The following is an 18,228-nucleotide window of genomic DNA, read 5'->3' on the forward strand; positions in this document are numbered from 1 at the left end:
GTTTAAGAATATAATCCACCCACTGTTCTCATCTCCAATGTCCTGTACCAACACAGAGCAGAGCAGCTATCTGAACGCTACCCCAACAGAGGTCGATTATCTTGTTAATAATTTCACCTCCTCACTACGTACGACTCTGGATACTGTAGCTCCTGTGAAAACTAAGGTCTCTAATCAGAAGTACCTGACTCCGTGGTATAATTCTCAAACACGTACCCTAAAGCAGATGACTCGTAATCTGGAGAGGAAATGGCGTGTCACAAATCTAGAGGATCATCATTTAGCCTGGAGAAATAGTTTGCTGCTTTATAAGAAAGCTCTCCGCAAAGCCAGAACATCTTACTATTCATCACTGATTGAAGAAAATAAGAACAACCCCAGGTTTCTCTTCAGCACTGTAGCCAGGCTGACAAAAAGTCAGAGCTCTTTTGAGCCAACCATCCCTTTAATGTTAACTAGTAATGACTTCATGAACTTCTTCACAAATAAAATTTTTATCATTAGAGAAAAAATTACCAATAATCATCCCACAGATGTAATATTATCTACAGCTACTCTTAGTACCATTGATATTAAGTTAGACTCTTTTTCTCCAATTGATCTTTCTGAGTTAACTTCAATAATTACTTCCTCCAAACCATCAACCTGTCTTTTAGACCCCATTCCTACAAAACTGCTCAAAGAAGTCCTGCCATTAATTAATTCTTCGATCTTAAATATGATCAACCTATCTCTAATGATCGGCTATGTACCACAGGCCTTCAAGCTGGCTGTAGTTAAACCTTTACTCAAAAAGCCATCTCTAGACCCAGCAGTCTTAGCTAATTATAGGCCAATCTCCAACCTTCCTTTCATATCAAAAATCCATGAAAGAGTAGTTGTCAAACAGCTAACAGATCATCTGCAGAGGAATGGTTTATTTGAAGAGTTTCAGTCAGGTTTCAGAGCTCAGCACAGCACAGAAACAGCTTTAGTGAAGGTTACAAATGATCTTCTTATGGCCTCTGACAGTGGACTTATCTCTGTGCTAGTCCTGCTAGACCTTAGCGCAGCGTTGGATACTGTTGACCATAATATCCTATTAGAGCGATTAGAACATGCTGTAGGTATTACAGGTACTGTGCTGCAGTGGTTTGTATCATATCTATCTAATAGACTCCAATTTGTTCATGTAAATGGAGAGTCCTCTTCACACACTGAGGTTAATTATGGAGTTCCACAGGGTTCAGTGCTAGGACCAATTCTGTTTACATTATACATGCTTCCCTTAGGCAGTATCATTAGAAGACATAGCATACATTTACACTGCTATGCAGATGACACCCAGCTCTATCTGTCCATGAAGCCAGATGACACACACCAATTAGTTAAACTGCAGGAATGTCTTAAAGACATAAAGACCTGGATGGCCGCTAACTTTCTGCTTCTTAATTCAGATAAAACTGAGGTTATTGTACTCGGCCCTGAAAATCTTAGAAATATGGTATCTAACCAGATTCTTACTCTGGATGGCATTACCTTGGCCTCCAGTAACGCGGTGAGGAACCTTGGAGTCATTTTTGACCAGGACATGTCCTTCAACGCACATATTAAACAAATATGTAAGACTGCTTTCTTCCATTTGCGGAACATCTCTAAAATTAGAAATATCCTGTCTCAGAGTAACGCTGAAAAACTAGTTCATGCTTTTATTACTTCCAGGCTGGACTGCTGTAATTCATTATTATCAGGATGTCCAAAAAACTCACTGAAAAGCCTTCAACTAATCCAAAATGCTGCAGCAAGAGTCCTGACAGGGACTAGAAAGAGAGAGCATCTTTCTCCTGTTTTGGCTTCCCTTCACTGGCTTCCTGTTAAATCCAGAATTGAATTCAAAACCCTGCTCCTCACATACAAGGTCTTAAATAATCAGGCCCCATCTTATCTTAATGACCTTGTAGTACCATATCACCCTATTAGAGCGCTTTGCTCTCGCTCTGCAGGCCTACTTGTTGTTCCTAGAGTATTTAAAAGTAGAATGGGAGGCAGAGCCTTCAGTTTTCAGGCCCCTCTTCTGTGGAACCAGCTTCCAGTTTGGATTCGGGAGACAGACACTATCTCTACTTTCAAGATTAGGCTTAAAACTTTCCTTTTTGCTAAAGCATATAGTTAGGGCTGGACCAGGTGACCCTGAATCCTCCCTTAGTTATGCTGCAATAGATGTAGGCTGCCGGGGGATTCCCATGATGCATTGAGTTTTTCCTTTCCAGTCACCTTTCTCACTCACTATGTATTAATAGACCTCTCTGCATTGAATCATATCTGTTATTAACCTCTGTCTCTCTTCCACAGCATGTCTTTATCCTGTCTTCCTTCTCTCACCCCAACCGGTCGCAGCAGATGGCCGCCCCTCCCTGAGCCTGGTTCTGCCGGAGGTTTCTTCCTGTTAAAAGGGAGTTTTTCCTTCCCACTGTCGCCAAAGTGCTTGCTCATAGGGGGTCATATGATTGTTGGGTTTTTCTCTGTATCTATGAAGCGCCTTGAGGCGACTTTTGTTGTGATTTGGCGCTATATAAATAAAATTGAATTGAATTGAATTAAGTCATCTCCAACACCCTGGAGAACAACTGGGAGAGTTTAGAGGCTCTCCAAGATTACATTGATCGGTGCTTCCAGAATCTTGTGATGAAGAAGGCCCAGAATGCAGCTTCCCCGGCCAAATCTGACACGCCGTCATCGAAAAGACTTCGCCCGGCAGATTCCCCCGGCACAACATCGCCAGCCGGCAAAGATATTGTTGACATACTGGAGTCAATCAACCAATGATTGTCCAGTTTTGATGCAAGGCTGTCCTTGGTGGAGATTCTTCACCGAGAATTTAAATCCTTGCGAGAATCCCTGGAGTTCAGCCAGCAGCAGGTGGAAACACTCGCTGCTGAAAATGCCACGCTAAGGGAGTCTGTGAAATGTCTCACAGACAATGTTACCCAGCTAAATAGAGAAAATAAAAAAATAAAAGAAACAGTTATTTATCTACAAGCTCGTGGCATGCGTGGTAATCTTGTATTTTCTGGTATTCCAGAAGATGCGGAGACTACAGTGAAAAGCTTCATCAAAACCCACCTGAAGCTGCCAGAGGACACGGTGAAGAACATCGCCTTTGATAGAGTGCATCGCATTGGCCACATGCGGGCTGCAACCGGGAGACCATGTCCTATTGTGGCCAGATTCGGTCACTTCAAACAAAAGGAACAGGTGAAAAGCCGCGAACGACCAGTTCCCCAAAGAGATCCTGGAACAACGCAGGGTCCTCTTCCCAATCCGATGCGGCTTCATCCAGAAGGGCTCCCGCGCTGTCATCGCTGTGGACCGGCTGTACGTGGATGGACAGCTCCACCGCGACCCCGACATCACTCCGTGGCTGTATTAACTTCACACCAGATAAGAATCCGCTACACCCTTTTCATATCTACTCACACTAACTTGCATTAACATCTGTTTAACTTACCGGTATCAAATCGCATCTTAAGTGTGACATCATAGCAGAATTAACACCGTCACTCTCCGTCAACGGTTTGATTGGAATGTTTCCGGTTTTTTTCCTTCTCATTTTTTTCCCCCTCTTGTTTTTATGCTGCTCACCCTTGTCCTTGGTTTCTTTCTTTTTTGTTTTATTTTCACTGCTTCGATCACCTGCTTCCACATTCATCCACAAACAACATCCTTTATTTCGACATACTGTGCACAATCATGCGCTCAATGGCACATTTACATCAGTCAGACAGCGCACACAGACGAATAGGATACACACACTTAAGCCAAGCGTACTCATATTAGTAAATATGCACACACATAGTCAAACTCAGGGAGCATCTCGCCACACATTTTTTTCTCTCTCTCCTTCTCTTTATTTACGAACAAGTGATGTATTCTCTCCACCTGTCTAAGCGACACACACAGCGCACACCCCTAGTTATACACAGACACTAAGGTTTGTTACATGGAATGTAAATGGAGCTGGCTCCAGAGAAAAGAGGTTAAAAATATGTAACCAACTCAAAAAACTACAGGCAGATGTTGTCCTTTTACAAGAGACCCACAGACCTCTTAGAGGTTTGAATGAACTTGAAACACCTGAGTTTCCTAATGTGTTCTCAGCTTGTTATAATTCTAGACAAAGGCGAGTAGCAATTTTAATACATAAAAATATTAATTTCACAGCACTCCATACAGTTATAGATCCAGAGGGCAGATTCTTAATCATTAAACTATCTATACTTGATAAAAAGCTATGTATTGCAAGTGTATATGGTCCAAATGTTGATGATCCCTCATTCTTTCACGCTTGTTTCAGTGCACTCTCTGAGCACTTAGATGGCACACTTATTCTTGGAGGCGACCTCAACCTTGGACTAAATGAAGAAATGGATAGGCTCAATACAGCAGGAACTCAGCGTAATTGGCAATCCACAAATATAATCAAACAGTATATGAGCGACTTTGGTCTTTGCGATGCATGGCGCTCCCTACACCCCAACAGTAAGTCTTGTCTAGATTATTTTTTGGTCAGCAGCTCACTGCTGAGCGACATTTCAGACACTAAGATTCACCCTATAGCTGTCAGCAATCATGCTCCTGTACCTTTAACACTAATGCACAAGAATAAGACTACGCCAAGTAAAAACTGGAGATTTAATACATCACTTCTTAAAGATGAGGACTTTACCTCGCGACTTTACTTATTAAATATTTTAAAAAAGAGTAGACTTCATATTTAGACTTCAATGACACTGCCGGAACATCAGCTTCTGTTCTATGGGAAGCAGGGAAAGCTGTGATGAGAGGTAAAATCATTTCTTTCTCATCACATAAAAAGAAAGAAGAAAACAAAAATATTCAGGAATTAGAAAAAATCATCAAATCCCTAGAAGAAGCCTATGCATCCCACCAAGATCAGGAAACATTGAACAAAATACGCAAAACAAAACTAGAATTAAATGAGATAATTGATATTTTTAAAAAAAAGAAAGAAAGAAATTCTTAGTACAAAGACTACGCTTACAAAATTATGAACATGGTAATAAATCCGGTCAATTTCTAACAAACCAGCTAAAAATAAATAAAGAAAAAACAACTATATGTGCTGTTCAAGATTCATCTAGGACCACAGTATATGACCCAAAACAAATAAACAACATTTTCAGGGATTTCTATAAAAGGTTGTATTCACCACAAATAAACCCGTCTAAAAAGGAAATTGATCAGTTTTTAGACAACATAACTCTTCCAAAATTATTAGACACTCAAGTAATGGCACTGGATTCGCCACTGACATCAGGTGAACTCCAGGAAGCCCTGATAAGTATGCCCAATAATAAGTCTCCAGGTCCAGACGGCTTTCCTGCAGAATTCTACAAAGAATTCTGGTCGATTCTAGCACCAGTTTTCTACAGAACGTTGTTGGAAATCAAAGAAAAGGGCAGACTTCCATCAAATATGAATTCTGCAAACATTAATCTCCTGCTAAAACCAGGCAAAGACCCTGTATATCCCTCAAGCTATCGTCCAATATCCCTTATAAATGTAGACCTTAAAATAATCTGCAAAGCTCTCTCAAAGAGACTGGAGAAAATAACCCCCTCTTAATTCATCCTGACCAAACTGGTTTCATAAAAGGTAGGCACTCATCAACAAATACACGTAGATTACTTAATTTGATAGACTACTCATACAGTAAAAACCTAGAAACTACAATATTCTCTTTAGATGCAGAAAAAGCATTTGACAGAGTTAACTGGAAATTTCTATTTGCAACTTTACACAAATTTGGTTTTGGATCCTCTTTCATAAACTGGTTAAAAATATTATATAATTCCCCAACAGCTTGTGTCAGAACAAATTACCAAACATCTTCCAGCTTCTGTCTCCTGAGGGGCACCAGGCAGGGATGCCCACTTTCCCCTTCACTGTTTGCAATTTTTATTGAACCACTAGCAGCAGCAATTAGACAGAATTCAGTAATTAAGGGCATAAAATGCAAGAACGTGGAACATAAAATCAGCCTTTATGCCATAGGTGTCAAACTCTGGCCCGCAGGCCAAATTTGGCCCGCAGCCTAATTACATTTGGCCCGCGAAGCCATACCAAATTACTATTAGAGCTGGCCTACTGGTATTATACAGCTAATATATATATTGTTTAGTATTAAGCTTTGCTTGTTCCATATTCAGTTTTTCAGCTAAACTTGTTTGAGTCCATAAGAAAAGATTCATATATCTGGAGGAAGATTTTTTTTTCAATAAATATTAATGTTAGGATAAGAAGAGATGCACAAGAAAACAGCCAGATTGCACCTTCTGCGTTTCCCCACGGAAATTATTCATTTTTTAAAATATTATAATTATTATAATGCACCAGGGTGCAGGGTGTTCCATTTTGAATTTTGGCCCACTGTGTATTTGAGTTTGACACCCCTGCTTTATGCGGATGATGTGTTACTTTTTCTCCAAAACTCACAAACTAATATCTCTGGAGTGATTGAATTGATAAACTCTTTTGCAAGAATATCAGATTACTCAGTTAACTGGCCAAAATCTACAGTCCTTCCAATTAATTGCTCCTTCTATAATTCTACTTCTACACCACTGCAATCAGGAAATATAAAATATTTAGGTATTAATTTTTCTCCCAAGCTTGCAGCTCTTACTAAATTAAACCATATCCCACTTTTAAAGAAAGTAGAAGGTGATCTGGCTAGGTGGAAATGTTTACCCATATCACTCATGGGAAGGGTTGCCGCTATAAAAATGATGGTCTTACCAAAAATAAATTATTTATTCTCAATGATCCCAACTAAACCGCCACAAGATTGGTTCAAATCTCTAGATTCATATATGTCCAAATTCCTTTGGAAAAATAACCCCCCACGAATCAGCTTAAAAACACTACAAAAGACCAAGGATAAAGGAGGACTAGAACTGCCTAACTTTCAGCACTACTTCTTAGCCAACAGGCTTCAATTTATCTCAGGATGGCTAAAACATACCCTCTTAAACGAACCTTGGCTAGCTGTAGAACAAGCACTTTGCAATAATCTAGAGATTTCAGACCTACCATTTATCAGCTCAAATATCCAATGACATGAATGCTTTAAAAGCGTGAACATCAGCTCTTCTCTGACAGCATGGTGGGAGTTTCTAAAATTGACGGAGTCTTCATTAATCCCATGCAAACGTACACCTATCTGGAACAACCCTGACATATTACAAAACAATAATATGATAAACTTTTCAGATTGGAGTGGTAAAGGAATCAAATACACTGAACAAAAATATAAACGCAACACTTTTGTTTTTGCTCCCATTCCCCATGGGATGGACGTAGAGACCTAAAATTCATTCCAGATACACAATATAACCATCCCTCCCAAACAGTGGTCACAAATCAGTCCAAATGTGTGGTAGTGGGCACATCTGCTATATTGAGATAATCCATCCCACCTCACAGGTGTGCCACATCAGGATGCTGATCTGACATCATGAGTAGTGCACAGGTGTACCTCAGACTGCCCACAACAAAAGGCCACCCTGGAATGTGCAGTTTTTTGCGCTATTGGGGGTCTGGGGACCCAGAACCGGTCAGTATCTGGTGTGACCACCATTTGCCTCATGCAGTGCAACACATCGTCGCATGGAGTCTATCAGATTGTCAATTGTGGCCTGTGGAATGTTGGTCCACTCCACTTCAATGGCTGTGCGAGGTTGTTGGATATTCGTGGGAACTGGTACACGCTGTCGTATACGCCGGTCAAGCACATCCCGAACATGCTCAATGGGTGACATGTCCGGTGAGTATGCTGGCCATGCAAGAACTGGGACATTCTCAGCTGCCATCTGCCCTGAACAATGTGAACCACGATTCATCCGTGAAGCGCACACCTCTCCAACGTGCCAGACGCCATCGAATGTGAGCATTTGCCCACACAAGTCTGTTACGGCGACGAGCTGGAGTCAGGTCAAGACCCCGATGAGGACGACGGGCATGCAGTTGAGCGTCCCTGAGACGGTTTCTGACAGTTTGTGCAGAAATTGTTTGGTTGTGCAAACCAATTGTTCCAGCAGCTGTCTGGGTGGCTGGTCTCAGACGATCTTGGAGGTGAACCTGCTGGATGTGGAGGTCCTGGGCTGGTGTGGTTACACGAGGTCTGCGGTGGTGAGGCCGGTTGGATGTGCTGCCATATTCTCTGAAATGCCTGTGGAGACGGCTTATGGTTGAGAAATGAACATTCAATGCACGGGCGACAGATCTGGTTGACATTCCTGCTGTCAGCATGCCAATTGCACGCTCCCTCATTGCTTGTGGCATCTGTGGCATTTTGCTGTGAGACAAAACTGCACATTCCAGGGTGGCCTTTTGTTGTGGGCAGTCTGAGGTACACCTGTGCACTACTCATGATGTCAGATCAGCATCCTGATGTGGCACACCTGTGAGGTGGGATGGATTATCTCAATATAGCAGATGTGCCCACTACCACACATTTGGACTGATTTGTGACCACTGTTTGGGAGGGATGGTTATATTGTGTATCTGGAATGAATTTTAGGTCTCTACGTCCATCCCATGGGGAATGGGAGCAAAAACAAAAGTGTTGCGTTTATATTTTTGTTCAGTGTATTTAGAACATATACTAGAAGGAACAGAATTTATCTCATTTGACAGCCTAGTTACACAATATGGGATGAACATGAAAAGATTTTTAGAATATCAACAAATTAAATCCATAGTAAAAAAGAAAATTAAACCGGGTCAAGTTGAACTACAAACACCACCAAGTGTGGTTCAATTTCTTACTCTTAAAACCCCCCAAATTACTTTCCAAAAAATACAGAATGCTTTCTAAAACAGATGAATCAATATCACTTCCTATTGCAAAATGGGAAGCGGATTTATCAGTTAACTTAGACCAAAACTTCTGGTCTCAGATTTGCTTAAAAACCTTTCATCTAATTAGAAATCCCAGTCTTCAATTAATTCAATACAAAATACTACATAGAGTGCACTATACAGGTCATCGGATGTTCAAGATGGGCTTTACGTCTACCAACAACTGCTCACACTGCCAAACCAATTCACCGGACAATTATATCCATGCTCTTTGGTTCTGTCCACCAGTTCAGAAGTTTGGGCGCGAGATATGTGAAGACTTATCGAAGTGTCTGAAATGTAACATTCCAACTTCCCCTTTAGTGTGTTTGTTGGCAGCTTAGATAATGTCACTTCAGAAAAGAATATCGCCCATATGGTTTTCACTGCCCTATGCATAGCATAAGGAAAAATAAAGATAATCTTAATTCTAACCAATATAAACTATCTATTAGATTACATTAGTCTTGATACAGCCTCTGCCACCACATCAGATCAATTGCTCTGGGCTCCTTTGATCAGCTCCATCACCTAATGGGGGTGGGAGGTCATAATTTGGTCCTGCCTTCGCTGTTGTGATTGGTGTGGGGGTAGGGACAGGCTTGGGGCGTCGGGGGGTTCCCCAGGAGCATCTTCCTTGGAGGGCTGAACCTGGGGTAGCGGTCACGGCCTATTAAGGGTTCTGTTGGCTCTCGTGGCTGCGTGCAGCGGGGCTAAGGGAGGGTCTGTGCTGACGGACGTGGGTTACTGACCTGGTAGCCTGGCTGCCCCTGGGTGGGTCCGGGACGGGCGTGAAGTTCTGGGGGCGCTCTGTCTCTGGGCTGGGGCCCTGGCTGGGCCTCGGGGGGGTTGTGGGCGGGTGGGTGTTTGGGGGCCCAGCCCTGGCGCAGGGTGCCGCCAGTGCATCAAGCCACCTGGGGGGCTCTTCAACTGGTGGGGAAGGTTGTTACATCTTGCAGGAGGTCTCCTCTCTTCAGGAACTCTCTGCAGGAGGGGGAGATACAGGAGAGGTGGAGGAAGATCTCAGCCTGGGCGTCTATTGTCTTGTGTACTCTGGAAGATGAGTGGATGACGGGGTGGGTGGTTGGGTCGGGTGGGCTGTCCCGGGCTCTGCGGGGTCAGGCGGCGCTGCTGTACTGGCCCCCGGTCCGGATGGGCCAGGACCCCCTTTCCCTGGCGGGTTGCGGAGTATGGGGGTGCCTACTGGGGTCAGCGGGGGAACTGGATCCAGGGAGGGGTCACTTGCCCCTCCCTTCCTTCCCTCCCCATCTTCAGCTGCCTCCCTCTTCCCGCTCCACCACAATCACCCACACATGTAGGGCCTTGGGGTAAGGGTGTGTCACCAGGGTGCAGGGGAGGCATTCCCCCCCCCCCCCCCCCCCCCCTCTGTCCCCTTCTGGCTGCCTCTGCCTCAATTTTATCCCACAACTTAGACATTCACATTACTCACACTCTCATTACACATACATATAGGATCTTGGGGGTGAGCACACTACACGGAATCCAAAAGACCATCAAGGGTGTACACCCCACCCCTGGCGTCGTTGCCCACCTCTCAATTTTAAATACATGTAGACATTGAGGGCTATCAGGAGGGGCTATGTGCTTACCTGCTGCTCTCTGGCAGGTAGCTCCATGCCCTCCTGGGTTTATATGCACCTTAGAACACACATGCATCAACACTACAAATGAGCGGGCGGAGGGAGGTTTGGAGTCTTCACACACCCCCGTTCTCTGCGGCCTGCTGGAGCAGGAGGGCTAGGAGGAGCAGTTGGCCGTCCGACTGGGGTCTGGAATGTGGGGCCTCCCTGCTGCTGCGGAGTCAGGGCGGTCTGCTTCTCCCCACCCCAGGGAAAAGGGTAACACCACCCGGGTCTGGGTGCAGTTTCCCCCTCCAGGGGCAAGGGTACCTAGGCGCTTAGAATACGCTTGGGGAGTGTGATCGTGTGTACAGTGTCTCTCTATGTCTGTCTCCACGTTGGGTGAGTGTGGAGTAAGTGCATATGAGAGCATGAGGGTGGGAATGGATGTTTGTATCTGTGTGTGCCTGCTTGTTTGTGTCCATATGTCAGGTCGGGTATCAGATGTCACCTCTCTGGGGACATCTCAGGCCCTCCAAGGTATGGAGGCCTATCTCCCCCCACCACTTCCCCTTCCAGTGGCAGACGCCCTCAGACATCGGTGCATTGGTGGTTCTTTGTGTCCGGGGATGGGACAGGCACACACCAGCTCACTCCTTGGTGGCTGCTTATTCGGGCCTGGGGCTCGCTCGGGCCACTTCGGGGGTGGGGTGCCCCCAGCCTCAGTCACTCTGGCACAGCTGGCTGCCGGCGGAGCTCACGGGCACGTCACCGCAACCCCCCCCCTGGCTTCTGCTCCACGGCTGCTGAGTGACCCCTCATCTGGGACTCTCCTCGGCTCTTTCTGGGACAGTGGCACGGCTGCCCCTCTGTTGGTCTTCCTTGGTCTCTTGTGCTCTGAGGGCCTCTGGATGTCTGGAGTTTTGATCGCTTCCATACCTGCTTCATGCCCTGGAGGACGGGGCTGTGGCTGTGGCTTACGTGCTTCACAATAATGTTTAATATTTAGTATTTACTGTTATATTCCAATATATCATCATGATGTTGTTTATTCTATTGCTCTCTTTTTCTTCTGCTTGTTTTCTTTTTTCTTTCTCAACAGGTGATCCAGGTGATTGATATATGTATTTTTTGTCTGCTTATTTTGTTGGTTTTTGTTTTTTGCCCTTTATCCCCGTCCCTCTTCTCCGCTGTTTTTCCTTTCCCTCTTTCTTTCTCCCCTGTCTTTTCCTCAGTCTGTCCCGTATCTAGCAAGTGAAAATAAAAAATAAAATAAACAATAAAAGGTGAATCAAATAGACCATTACGGCAAGGCTGGGATGGTCCATTTAGTAAAGTAAATCCGTTGTGCATCTTTCTTCGCCTTTAGACAATAATTCTGATGGCAAAAGAACCGAACGGCACAGGCAAGAAAAAAAAAAGAAAAAGAGGGGGACAGACTGACTACTGATGCCTTAAAGCTCTATAGCTCTATAAGTCTGCCTATAGCCAGTTGTTTCGATTATTTGTTGGCTGTGTCAACAACATTATTTGTTTCCTTTTTAATATCTGCTCCTGATGAAACAACTACTGACTTGTTGAACTGAGGCAACAAACACTTTGGCTGTTTGCAGTGCCCCTGTATAATACCCTTTTGTATAATCTTTACTTCCTGTACTTTTGTATAATCTTTAGTTCTTGGTAAAGCCACAAAAGCTATCCCCACATAATTGTGTGAAGGTTCCAGTACACATATGATGTCTTACAAAGATATGTCTTGGCTCCTACCTCAAAGCACACTGTGCGCTGTCGATCTTACGTGCTTCACAATAATGTTTAATATTTAGTATTTACTGTCATATTCCAATATATCATCATGATGTTGTTTATTCTATTGCTCTCTTTTTCTTCTGCTTGTTTTCTTTTTTCTTTCTCAACAGGTGATCCAGGTGATTGATATATGTATTTTTTGTCTGCTTATTTTGTTGGTTTTTGTTTTTTGCCCTTTATCCCCGTCCCTCTTCTCCGCTGTTTTTCCTTTCCCTCTTTCTTTCTCCCCTGTCTTTTCCTCAGTCTGTCCCGTATCTAGCAAGTGAAAATAAAAAATAAAATAAACAATAAAAGGTGAATCAAATGGACCATTACGGCAAGGCTGGGATGGTCTATTTGGTAAAGTAAATCCGTTGTGCATCTTTCTTCGCCTTTAGACAACAATTCTGATGGCAAAAGAACCGAACGGCACAGGCAAGAAAAAAAAAAGAAAAAGAGGGGGACAGACTGACTACTGATGCCTTAAAGCTCTATAGCTCTATAAGTCTGCCTATAGCCAGTTGTTTCGATTATTTGTTGGCTGTGTCAACAACATTATTTGTTTCCTTTTTAATATCTGCTCCTGATGAAACAACTACTGACTTGTTGAACTGAGGCAACAAACACTTTGGCTGTTTGCAGTGCCCCTGTATAATACCCTTTTGTATAATCTTTACTTCCTGTACTTTTGTATAATCTTTAGTTCTTGGTAAAGCCACAAAAGCTATCCCCACATAATTGTGTGAAGGTTCCAGTACACATATGATGTCTTACAAAGATATGTCTCAAATGAAAGCAGCCGGAGGCATTTTGTAAAAAAAAAAAAAAAAACTCTGATCTGACTTTGTCGTCCTGGCAGAGTTCACCCGATGACTTGTTATTTAAAGACTGCACTCCCTTTCACCAGAACATGAGATGACACTTCTGGTAAGAGTTAATCTTTATTTTGTGGCCTTTTTTAATGTTTCAAGAAGAAACGTTTTCTCTATTAGAAGAAAAGATTTCGTCTATTTTCACTTGTTTTGAATCTTGTTTCTGTTTTCTTTCTTTCTGGTGAAGCTATTTATATATTCTACACATGCCAAGGAAGGTGGCCAGTCTATCCTCTGAACCTCATCAACCGTGCATCTATACAGATAATCATCTAGCACAGTAATTCATTGAAACTTCAGCAGCATGATCACCATTTTCTTCCTCATCGAAATGGTCAGCATCATCCCCATCACTGCCATCCTCCTCTTCATCTATTCCAAGCTTATTTCCATCTACCGCTCCAACCATGTGTTGGACAGCTGTGGCCATGCTGTGCTGATAACAGGCTGTGACAGTGGCTTCGGGCACCACCTGGCTCGCTGTTTGGACCAAAAGGGGTTTGTGGTCTTTGCTGGGTGTTTGTCTCCAGGAGGAGCTGGAGCCCAGAGCCTGGTCAGACAGAGTTCCAGTAATCTAAAAATCCTCAAGTTGGATGTCACAAGGGATGAAGACTTGCAGCAGGCAAAGAAAATGGTGCAGGAGAACCTGCCAGAGAAAGGTAGGAGTTTAGCTCAATGGAAAAAATGTATCAAAGATTAGCCATGGCAAAAAGGAGAAAATTGTATTTTATTGTTTGCTTATTTCCATAGATAAAGAAAAGACAAACTTTTGACTTTTCTTTATCTCTTTATCTTTATCTCTTGACTTGTTTGTATTTAAACCCCTGGAGGGTCGATTTGTGGCTTTTTCAAATTTTGATTACCTGCCATTTGCACAGTGTTGAATGGAATATAGCGAACGTCTGCAAAAAAAAGTTTGGTCACAGTATGACTTCCGGAAATTAGCTTCAGTGGCTAAGCTAGCGATAAACTTACGCTATCGGACCTAGTGGTCGATTTGTGCCCCATTGAAACCCATTATAAACGCTATTTTTCACAGCAAAAAAATTACGGTCAAATCGATCGTGATCGGTAATGCTTCCGCTTCCGCTTGCAGTACTGGCCTTAGAGTTGTAATTTTTTTATTTGTCCACCGGGTGGCGCCCTTGCTCCACATGTGACGCCTGCTGGAACATACACATGTTCTCCAGCGGCCTGCTCGAGACAGATACCCGGAAAAGGCAGACTAATTTCCCACGTACAGCAGCAGCTTGGCCCGCTGCTCGTTCCGGACCATTTTCTGACCTTAGGTTCGTTTGATTTTTTTTTTTTTTTTTAATCAACAGGAAATGACGTATTTGTTTTCACGTGGTAGTGGAAGTGTGTGCTGCAGACACGGGAACCGAACCATATGCTCCGGCGCTGCGCGAAACACACCCGCGGCAGAGGCACTCCTCCCCGGGGGAGCAGGAGCAGCAGCGCCGCCTGGGGACATTTTTGGCTTCTGGAAAAAAAATTAAAACCGGATCGAAATTAATGTTGGTGCCAATCTTTTGTCCATCTAAAGGCCTAATTATAATAACAATAAAATATTACTTCAAATGTTTTTTTTGGAAAATATTTTATGTTTTATGTTTTTGGGGCAAAAAAAAGCAGTGCGCTCATGTGACGAAACCGGGATATAAAGGGTTAAAATCCGCGAAATGTAATTAAAACTTGACATGAATATTTCAAGGAGAAGTAGGTCTAAAAGATTGGCTAATTTAAAGTGGAATAAAATATTAATATATAAATTTTTTATAGCACTTTTTTGGGCGTGGTCGATTTGTGGCTCTAAGACCGATAGTGTATGCATTTTTCTAAGATCCTCCAGGGGTTGTTAAATATGTAAGGATAAAATCTCAATGATAGTTACAGATTAAAAGGCAAAGGTGAATAATGAAAAGTCTTGAATCCACAGTAAATCCAGTCTTTTAATTTTTTTAGCTTGTGAGGTCAACTTTCCAAAGGCCAGTTCAGTTTCTGTTTTTGCAAGAAATAAAACTTTTACAAATTTGACAAATAGTGTGGGAAAAAAATAACTTTCTAGTCTATTTGGTCTATCCATGACATGTTGCATGTTTTTTATTTCACATTTAAAACTACATTTCTCTAAAGAAAAAAGTAGGGTCAGTGGGATTTTATTGTTTGTCAGGTCTGTGGGCAGTTGTGAACAATGCTGGGATCTCAGACTGGGCCGAGATCGAATGGAACACTATTGAAGATTTCCAAAACATGGTGGATGTTAACCTGTTTGGATCCATTAGGACATCTATCGCTTTCCTACCGCTGGTTCGTGCCAGCAAAGGTGAGTTCCATGTGTAGCTACATTACTGTCCTCACATTTATACTGTAGTGGCGTTATGGATAATAAAGGCTTGTGTAATGTTTTCAGGTCGGATGGTTTTTGTGTCAAGTATCTTTTCCTTCTTCTACTGCTTGAACATGGGAGCATACAGTGTGTCAAAGAGAGGACTGGAGGCATTTGCTGACTGCTTAAGAGTGGAAATGGCTAGTTTTGGCGTGAAGGTACCGAATGGGTGAAAAGATACACAAAAACATCCCATGACACTGTAAAGCATGAAGTAGAAAATTTAGTAATTCTGTGGTACATAAAATGTTATGCCTGTGAGGGGAATGGGAACGAAGTCTTTCTATGAATACGGTTCATTGAGTAAGTGAAGTTGAATTTTTTTTTATTTTAATTACACTGTACAGAGTTGTTTTTGCCAGTGCTGTGGGACACCACATTCTAATGAAAAACCATGGTATGTTTTCATTGGATTTTCCAAGACATTCCAATGCTTATTTATTTTGCTTTTAGGAACAGGATTCAGAGAAACATCTGGTTCTCACACTTGTATAACACACAGAACAATTTGGCTGCTTTGATTCTGTTCATAATTCTATTAATTTACACCAGTGGTTCAAATGCAGCCCCAAACCATGACAGAGCCCCCACCGTGTTTTACAGATGGCTGTAGACACTCACTGTTGTATCCAAAAAAAATGATTCTGTTCATCTAGACGTAACATTTTCAGTGTGAGAAACATTTTTTCACTTATCCAAGTGACTTCTTCAGTCCCAGCTGACTGCAGGTTTCAGAATCAATTATTTGGGATTTGCTTACCTGGATGATTGAGCATGCATCAAGAAAGTCACTGTTGTACCACTCTCCTGACCTTTTGTAAAAATGATGGCCATTTGAACCAAAAATGTCAAATATGGATTCATCACTCCATCAGAACAGTTGTCAAAGCTTTTTAGTCCAGTTCTTGTGTAATTTTCACACCTCAGCCTTTCAGCCTTTTCTCCCTCTTTCCATTCAATAAGAATGGCTTCTTGACAGCCAGCCTTCCACTGAGAACGTTTCTGATTAGGTGGGGTTTTTTTTTTTTTTTTTCCCTATTTCTTAAGATGCTTTTCATCTGCTGTAGGATTTTTAAAGGCCTCCCACTTCTCCTTTTGTCCTTAAATGTGTTTTTGCAATGGGCAGCTATTAACATAGTGCCTCTAAATGCAATTTAAACCTGGTTCTTTACTAAGTTACCTGTTACGTATAGACCACAGATGACTAAAATAGCAACCAATGCCCCCCCCCCAAAAAACTTTGAAAGACCTTTAGAAAGTCCAGCAAGCTATTGATCAAGACCACTTTGAAAAAAATACAGAAAATTTTGGCTTCTTGGAAACAAAATATAAACAAATGAGGGGTGGCTCAAGACTGTTTGTCTGTTAATGTGTATTTCATTAACAGACATGAAGCTCTAAGTGACCATGTGTTTACCAGTTACGTTGTGACCATTTGAACGAGTCCAGGGCAGAAACCTTGAACATTGTGCAAGCTTTGCCATTTTTCAAAACCACATTGTTTCTCTTGAAACCTAAATCTTTACTTAAAAATGTAAAAATATTAGCTCTGTGTCCTTAATTTTGAGATTATTGTGATCAAACATGACATCATAGTATATATCATAGAAAATTAATTAGAGTATATCTAAAGTTTGCCTAATCCATTTCTTCTTTTTGGTCTAACCCAACAAAAATAGAAGTGAGAAAACAAGTTATGGGTTTACAGGAATCCATGAGTTGGAGTAATTGATACTGATGTGAACACCCATCAAGATTTAATAATACCTGATAGAAGACTCTTTCCTCCTAGTTGAGTCTTTATGCTAAGCTAGCTAAAGTTTCATCAGGAACGCAAATAACCTTTCATAAATGTCATGGATTTGTTGTTTAAGTTAAAACACACACAGAAACACAGATACACACAAAAACGCTGTAAATGGACTAACTGAACATAAACTCCCTTTCAGGTCAGCATCATTCAGCCAGGTAATTTTGGCCAAGCCACTAACATCCTGAAGAGGAAAACTGCTTTGGACATCTGGAACAAACTGGATGATGAGAAAAAACGAATCTTTGGCAGAGAGTACATTGATCTGGCCAATGACTACTTCACGTCAACATGTAGGGTGGGATTCAAGGACGCCGATCCGGTCATCGCAGCAATGCTGCACGCGGTCACATCTGCTCGGCCGAAACACAGATACCTGCTGGTCTCCACCATGGAGATGTTTTTCTTCAGCATCTTCCCATTTCTGCCAACCCTCCTGGCTGATGCTGTGTTTTCTCTCAGCTCAATGTACACATGCAGAAAAGAAATGCTTTATGCTAAGCGAGACCCACAAAATAGCTATCTGTAATACTAAGCTCTTCCTATTGTCTTTAAAAATGTTAAGGACTTAATACACAACATTTATGGCTTTATAATTAATAATACTACTAATAACAATAATAAAAGGTATGAAACAAATGAAACAGACTGATCTTGAGACATTTGAAACCCAGTATTCAGCTTAATGCCAGACTACAGATTTAGTGATCACAGGTAGATTTATTCCTAACTTTGAAAGTATTTCCAATTTACTTCCTGTCATTTCAAAATGTATTACTGCTTTTGTGTGTGTGTGTGTGGGGGGGGGGGGGGGGGGGGGGGGCGTAAATGTTAATTAGCAGGATTATGAGTACGAGTTGTAGCTTGATTTCTGGAGTCTTGCCTGGC

General features: G+C 42.3%; 1 protein-coding gene across 2 annotated transcripts; it reads left to right on the forward strand.

Moving 5' to 3' along the window:
- The first annotated feature begins 3,032 nt into the window (after nt 1-3,032).
- LOC146680895 (D-beta-hydroxybutyrate dehydrogenase, mitochondrial-like) lies at nt 3,033-17,974 on the forward strand. 2 transcript variants are annotated; one of them, XM_085448064.1, is made up of 6 exons: nt 3,033-4,518; nt 13,129-13,196; nt 13,329-13,800; nt 15,315-15,467; nt 15,555-15,688; nt 17,480-17,974. In XM_085448064.1, exons 3-6 carry the CDS (start codon nt 13,446-13,448, stop codon nt 17,867-17,869), a joined length of 1,032 nt encoding a protein of 343 aa, XP_085304190.1. In that variant the 5' UTR covers nt 3,033-4,518; nt 13,129-13,196; nt 13,329-13,445; the 3' UTR covers nt 17,870-17,974. The 2 variants fall into 2 exon arrangements, with proteins under 2 accessions (XP_085304190.1, XP_085304189.1); XM_085448063.1 differs by lacking the exon at nt 3,033-4,518 and having other exon boundaries at nt 10,544-13,196.
- Nucleotides 17,975-18,228: the final 254 nt, after the last annotated feature.

The sequence above is a fragment of the Copadichromis virginalis genome, linkage group LG23 (genome assembly GCF_057382275.1).
Source record: "Copadichromis virginalis isolate Kocher_CV1m ecotype Utaka linkage group LG23, C_Virginalis_male_GT1.1, whole genome shotgun sequence".
In the NCBI taxonomy this organism is placed as follows: Eukaryota; Metazoa; Chordata; class Actinopteri; order Cichliformes; family Cichlidae; genus Copadichromis; species Copadichromis virginalis.